General features: G+C 48.5%; 1 protein-coding gene across 1 annotated transcript in view; it reads left to right on the top strand.

The window, feature by feature from the left end:
* LOC106570964 (elongation factor 2) overlaps positions 1 to 8,016 on the top strand; it is a 21,590-nt gene that overhangs the window by 12,312 nt on the left and 1,262 nt on the right. Inside the window, exons 11-14 of the mRNA XM_045695445.2 lie at positions 4,462 to 4,569; positions 4,732 to 5,085; positions 6,047 to 6,229; positions 7,821 to 7,953. Of these exons, the coding sequence (XP_045551401.1) occupies positions 4,462 to 4,569; positions 4,732 to 5,085; positions 6,047 to 6,229; positions 7,821 to 7,953 (778 nt within the window). The remainder of the gene's footprint in view (positions 1 to 4,461; positions 4,570 to 4,731; positions 5,086 to 6,046; positions 6,230 to 7,820; positions 7,954 to 8,016) is intronic.

The following is an 8,016-nucleotide window of genomic DNA, read 5'->3' as shown; positions in this document are numbered from 1 at the left end:
CTAGACTGACCCCATGGTCCAGGTACAATACTATACTAGACTGACCCCATGGTCCAGGTACAATACTATACTAGACTGACCCCATGGTCCAGGTACAATACTATACTAGACTGACCCCATGGTCCAGGTACAAGACTATACTAGACTGATCCCATGGTCCAGGTACAGCACTATACTAGACTGACCCCATGGTCCAGGTACAATACTATACTAGACTGACCCCATGGTCCAGGTACAAGACTATACTATCTGACCCCATGGTCCAGGTACAAGACTATACTATCTGACCCCATGGTCCAGGTACAATACTATACTAGACTGACCCCATGGTCCAGGTACATTACTATACTAGACTGACCCCATGGTCCAGGTACATTACTATACTAGACTGACCCCATGGTCCAGGTACAATACTATACTAGACTGACCCCATGGTCCAGGTACAAGACTATACTAGACTGACCCCATGGTCCAGGTACAAGACTATACTAGACTGACCCCATGGTCCAGGTACAAGACTATACTATCTGACCCCATGGTCCAGGTACAATACTATACTAGACTGACCCCATGGTCCAGGTACAATACTATACTAGACTGACCCCATGGTCCAGGTACAAGACTATACTATCTGACCCCATGGTCCAGGTACAATACTATACTAGACTGACCCCATGGTCCAGGTACATTACTATACTAGACTGACCCCATGGTCCAGGTACAATACTATACTAGACTGACCCCATGGTCCAGGTACAAGACCATACTGGACTGACCCCATGGTCCAGGTACAAGACTATACTAGACTGACCCCATGGTCCAGGTACAATACTATACTAGACTGACCCCATGGTCCAGGTACAAGACTATACTAGACTGACCCCATGGTCCAGGTACAATACCAGTCTGACCCCATGGTCCAGGTACAATACTATACTAGACTGACCCCATGGTCCAGGTACAATACTATACTAGACTGGCCCCATGGTCCAGGTACAATACTATACTAGACTGACCCCATGGTCCAGGTACAATACCAGTCTGACCCCATGGTCCAGGTACAATACTATACTAGACTGACCCCATGGTCCAGGTAAAATACTATACTAGACTGACCCCATGGTCCAGGTACAATACTATACTAGACTGACCCTGGTCCAGGTACAATACTATACTAGACTGACCCCATGGTCCAGGTACAATACTATACTAGACTGACCCCATGGTCCAGGTACAATACTATACTATCTGACCCCATGGTCCAGGTACAATACTATACTAGACTGACCCCATGGTCCAGGTACAATACTATACTAGACTGACCCCATGTTCCAGGTACAATACTATACTAGACTGACCCCATGGTCCAGGTACAATACCAGTCTGACCCCATGATCCAGGTACAATACTATACTAGACTGACCCCATGGTCCCGGTACAATACTATACTAGACTGACCCCATGGTCCAGGTACAATACCAGTCTGACCCCATGGTCCAGGTACAATACTATACTAGACTGACCCCATGGTCCAGGTACAATACTATACTAGACTGACCCCATGGTCCAGGTACAATACTATACTATCTGACCCCATGGTCCAGGTACAATACTATACTAGACTGACCCCATGGTCCAGGTACAATACTATACTAGACTGACCCCATGTTCCAGGTACAATACTATACTAGACTGACCCCATGGTCCAGGTACAATACTATACTAGACTGACCCCATGGTCCAGGTACAATACCAGTCTGACCCCATGATCCAGGTACAATACTATACTAGACTGACCCCATGGTCCCGGTACAATACTATACTAGACTGACCCCATGGTCCAGGTACAATACCAGTCTGACCCCATGGTCCAGGTACAATACTATACTAGTCTGACCCCATGGTCCAGGTACAATACTATACTATCTGACCCCATGGTCCAGGTACAATACTATACTATCTGACCCCATGGTCCAGGTACAATACTATACTATCTGACCCCATGGTCCAGGTACAATACTATACTAGACTGACCCCATGGTCCAGGTACAATACTATACTAGACTGACCCCATGGTCCAGGGACAATACTATACTATCTGACCCCATGGTCCAGGTACAATACTATACTAGAGTGACCCCATGGTCCAGGTACAAGACTATACTATCTGACCCCATGGTCCAGGTACAATATCAGTCTGACCCCATCGTCCAGGTACAATACTATACTAGACTGACCCCATGGTCCAGGTACAATACTATACTAGACTGACCCCATGGTCCAGGTACAATACCAGTCTGACCCCATGGTCCAGGTACAATACTATACTAGACTGACCCCATGGTCCAGGTACAATACTATACTAGACTGACCCCATGGTCCAGGTACAATACTATACTAGACTGACCCCATGGTCCAGGTACAATACTATACTATCTGACCCCATGGTCCAGGTACAATACTATACTAGACTGACCCCATGGTCCAGGTACAATACTCGACTGACCCCGGTCCAGGACTCCGCGACCCCATGCCGGTCCACGCGCCCCTGGCCCGGACAATACTATACTAGACTGACCCCATGGTCCAGGTACAATACCGTCGACCCCTGGCCAGGCTACCGACTGACCCCATGGTCCAGGTACAATACTATACTAGACTGGCCCCATGGTCCAGGTACAATACTATACTAGACTGACCCCATGGTCCAGGTACAATACAATACTAGACTGACCCCATGGTCCAGGTACAATACCAGTCTGACCCCATGGTCCAGGTACAATACTATACTAGACTGACCCCATGGTCCAGGTACAATACTATACTAGACTGACCCCATGGTCCAGGTACAATACTATACTATCTGACCCCATGGTCCAGGTACAATACTATACTAGACTGACCCCATGGTCCAGGTACAATACTATACTAGACTGACCCCATGTTCCAGGTACAATACTATACTAGACTGACCCCATGGTCCAGGTACAATACTATACTAGACTGACCCCATGGTCCAGGTACAATACCAGTCTGACCCCATGATCCAGGTACAATACTATACTAGACTGACCCCATGGTCCCGGTACAATACTATACTAGACTGACCCCATGGTCCAGGTACAATACCAGTCTGACCCCATGGTCCAGGTACAATACTATACTAGACTGACCCCATGGTCCAGGTACAATACTATACTAGACTGACTCCATGGTCCAGGTACAATACTATACTAGTCTGACCCCATGGTCAATAGGTAAACGATGGGGTTCAGAGATGTAGGGAAGCAGTGTGGTTCAGAGATGTAGGGAAACGGTGAGGTTCAGAGATGTAGGGAAGCAGTGTGGTTCAGAGATGTAGGGAAGCAGTGTGGTTTATGTCAGAGATGTAGGGAAACAGTATGGTTTAGATGTAGGGAAACTGGTTTGTTAGAGATGTAGGGAAACGGTGTGGTTTAGAGGTGTAGGGCAACGGTGTGGTTTAGAGATGTAGGGAAACGGTGTGGTTTAGAGGTGTAGGGAAACAGTGTGGTTCAGAGATGTAGGGAAACGGTGTGGTTCAGAGATGTAGGGAAACAGTATGGTTTAGATGTAGGGAAACTGGTTTGTTAGAGATGTAGGGAAACGGTGTGGTTTAGAGGTGTAGGGCAACGGTGTGGTTTAGAGATGTAGGGAAACGGTGTGGTTTAGAGGTGTAGGGAAACAGTATTTTTTAGATGTAGGGAAACTGGTTTGTTAGAGATGTAGGGAAACGGTGTGGATTGTTAGAGATGTAGGGAAACTGTGTGGTTTGGAGATGTAGGGAAACTGTGTGGTTCAGAGATGTAGGGAAACGGTGTGGTTTAGAGATGTAGGGAAACGGTGTGGTTTGGAGATGTAGGGAAACGGTGGGGTTTAGAGATGTAGGGAAACGGTGGGGTTTAGAGATGTAGGGAAACAGTGTGGTTCAGAGATGTAGGGAAACGGTGTGGTTCAGAGATGTAGGGAAACGGTGTGGTTTGGAGATGTAGGGAAACGGTGGGGTTTAGAGATGTAGGGAAACGGTGGGGTTTAGAGATGTAGGGAAACAGTGTGGTTCAGAGATGTAGGGAAACGGTGTGGTTCAGAGATGTAGGGAAACGGTGTGGTTTAGAGATGTAGGGAAACGGTGTGGTTCAGAGATATAGGGAAACTGTGTGGTTTAGTGATGTAGGGAAACGGTGGGGTTTAGAGATATAGGGAAATGGTGTGGTTCAGAGATATAGGGAAACGGTGTGGTTCAGAGATGTAGGGAAGCAGTGTGGTTTAGATGTAGGGAAACGGTGTGGATTGTTAGAGATGTAGGGAAACAATATAGTGTGGTTTATGTTAAAGATGTAGGGAAACGGTGTGGTTTAGAGATGTAGGGAAACGGTGTGGTTCAGAAATGTAGGGAAACAGTGCTGTTTATGTGTCTTTGTCCTGTCTCTGTGTCTCTGGCAGTGCATCATTGAGGAGTCTGGAGAACACATTGTAGCTGGAGCTGGAGAGCTTCATCTGGAGATCTGCCTAAAGGATCTGGAGGAGGACCACGCTGGTATCCCCTTAAAGGTTCCACCACTTAAAACTTACTGCGTTGTACTGGATAGACATTGTATCTTTTTCAAAAAGGATGAAATATTACCTTATTTTTGAAATCACATCATAATTATAATCCTTTGAATATTGAGTGAAGATACTAAAAAAGGTGAATCCTCTTCATACTTCTCCCAGAAATCTGACCCTGTGGTGTCTTACCGCGAGACCGTAGCCGAGGATTCAGACCAGGTCTGCCTGTCCAAGTCCCCTAACAAACACAACCGTCTGTACATGAAGGCCCGGCCCTTCCAGGATGGTCTGGCGGAGGACATTGATAAGGGGGAGGTGAGCTCCAGACAGGAACTAAAGACCAGGGCTCGCTACCTGACTGAGAAGTACGAGTGGGAGGTGACGGAGGCCCGCAAGATCTGGTGTTTCGGCCCCGACGGGACGGGACCCAACATCCTGTCGGACGTCACCAAGGGAGTGCAGTACCTCAATGAGATCAAGGACAGCGTGGTGGCAGGGTTCCAGTGGGCCTCCAAGGAGGTGAGCAGACGCCAGCAGGGCTGGGGGGTGTCAAGTCCCTTTAGCACCAACTTTTAGAACCAGATCCAACCCACCACTGTCAGGCTCTCAGAACCAGGGAACCCCACCACCACTGACAGGCTCTCAGAACCAGGGAACCCCACCACCACTGACAGGCTCTCAGAACCAGGGAACCACACCACCACTGTCAGGCTCTCAGAACCAGGGAACCCCACCACCACTGACAGGCTCTCAGAACCAGGGAACCCCACCACCACTGACAGGCTCTCAGAACCAGGGACCCACACCACCACTGACAGGCTCTCAGAACCAGGGAACCCCACCACCACTGACAGGCTCTCAGAACCAGGGAACCCCACCACCACTGACAGGCTCTCAGAACCAGGGAACCACACCACCACTGTCAGGCTCTCAGAACCAGGGAACCCCACCACCACTGACAGGCTCTCAGAACCAGGGAACCCCACCACCACTGACAGGCTCTCAGAACCAGGGAACCACACCACCACTGACAGGCTCTCAGAACCAGGGAACCCCATCACCACTGACAGGCTCTCAGAAACAGGGAACCACACCACTGACAGGCTCTCAGAACCAGGGAACCACACCACCACTGTCGGGCTCTCAGAACCAGGGAACCCCACCACCACTGACAGGCTCTCAGAACCAGGGAACCCCACCACCACTGACAGGCTCTCAGAACCAGGGAACCCCACCACCAAAGACAGGCTCTCAGAACCAGGGAACCCCACACCACCACTGACAGGCTCTCAGAACCAGGGAGCCCCACACCACCACTGACAGGCTCTCAGAACCAGGGAACCCCACCAGCACTGACATGCTCTCAGAACCAGGGAACCCCACCAGCACTGACAGGCTCTCAGAACCAGGGAACCCCACCACTGTCAGGCTCTCAGAACCAGGGAACCCCACCACCACTGAAAAACGTTCTCTTTCTCAGGGTGTCCTGTGTGAGGAGAACATGAGGGGGATTCGTTTCGACGTCCATGATGTGACGTTGCATGCGGATGCCATCCACAGAGGGGGTGGGCAGATCATCCCCACGGCACGCCGAGTCATCTACGCCTCTCAGCTCACAGCTCAGCCACGACTTATGGAGCCAGTCTACCTGGTCGAGATCCAGGTGAGTCATCTACACCTCTCAGCTCAGCCACGACTTATAGAACCAGTCTACCTGGTCGAGATCCAGGTGAGTCATCTACGCCTCTCAGCTCACAGCTCAGCCACGACTTATGGAGCCAGTCTACCTGGTCGAGATCCAGGTGAGTCATCTACGCCTCTCAGCTTACAGCTCAGCCACGACTTATGGAGCCAGTCTACCTGGTCGAGATCCAGGTGAGTCATCTACGCCTCTCAGCTTACAGCTCATCCACGACTTATGGAGCCAGTCTACCTGGTCAAGATCCAGGTGAATCATCTACGCCTCTCAGCTTACAGCTCAGCCACGACTTATGGAGCCAGTCTACCTGGTCGAGATCCAGGTGAGTCATCTACGCCTCTCAGCTCACAGCTCAGCCACGGATTATGGTGCCAGTCTACCTGGTCAAGATCCAGGTGAGTCATCTACGCCTCTCAGCTCACAGCTCAGCCACGGATTATGGAGCCAGTCTACCTGGTCAAGATCCAGGTAAGTTCACGTGGAACTCAGAAGTGAGATTCAAAATCAGAATTCACCTTTATACTCCCAAGTACTTTTACATGTACCAGGAATTTGACCCGATGGTGCTGACAACCACAACAGAATAGTAAGGGATGTTCAACCTTTCCTGAGTCCTGAGGGGTATCCTATGAATCAAGCTAGTTCTAGTCTGGGTTTTCTAAAGCTAGCCTGCTTCAGTTATCTTCACATTCCAGCTCAAGATTTCATCCGTACTACTAGAGTGGATATTGTCTGCCTGCCGCTAACTCCAGAAGTTGTCACGTTCTGACCAGTAAGGGGGTTATTTGTTATTGTAGTTTGGTCAGGACGTGGCAGGGGGTGTTTGTTTTATGTGGGTCGGGGTTTGTTGGGCTATGTTCTTGTTAGTTTATTTCTATGTTAGTTCTAGTCTTTCTATGTCTATGTTAGTTAATGGGGTTGACCTTCAATTGGAAGCAGCTGCTCCTCGTTGCTTCTGATTGAAGGTCTTATTTAAGAGGGGTGTTTTTTTAAATGGGATTTGTGGGTAGTTGTCTCCTGTTTAGTATCTGTGCACCTGACAGGACTGTTTAGTGTCATTCGATGTGTTTTGTATACGTGATTTATTTGTTTTTCCTTCTTTTAAATGAATAAAGAAGATGAGTATACACGTTCCCGCTGCACCTTGGTCCAATCTTTACGACACACGTTACAGCAGCCTTGTAACTGTGCATGTCACACGCCAAACTCTTCATAGAGACAATGCCGAATCAATTCATGGGGAAATCGGTGACATTTTCATTTGTGCCGAAATCAAATTCAGTAGGCTATGGTGTGAAATAGGCTTTTACAGGTGCATTCTTTGGGACTCCCGAGTGGCACAGCGGTCTAAGGCAGTGCTTGAGCCGTCACATCTGTATTCCCAGTCATGTGAAATCCATAGATCAGAGACAAATGAATTTCTTTCATAATTTTTTTTTTATTTCAATTGACTGGTTTCCTTATTTGAACTGTAACTCAGTAAAATCTTAGAAATTGTTGCATGTTGTGTTTTATATTTGGTGTATTTCAACTCACCTAAACGTTCTTCCTGCAGTGTCCGGAGCACGTTGTTGGAGGGATCTACGGTGTGCTGAACAGAAAAAGAGGCATGGTATTTGAGGAGTCGCAGGTCGCTGGAACACCCATCTTTATCGTAAAGGCTTTCCTTCCAGTCAACGAATCATTTGGTGAGTTCATCACGCTTTCCAAACGAAACATTTCAACACTGAATGTAAACAGACCATTTTAAA

The sequence above is a fragment of the Salmo salar genome, chromosome 15, assembly GCF_965601325.2.
Source record: "Salmo salar chromosome 15, fSalSal1, whole genome shotgun sequence".
Taxonomy (NCBI): Eukaryota; Metazoa; Chordata; class Actinopteri; order Salmoniformes; family Salmonidae; genus Salmo; species Salmo salar.
Note: the sequence above shows the minus strand (reverse complement) of the source record. Positions and strands in the feature narration are given on the sequence as shown.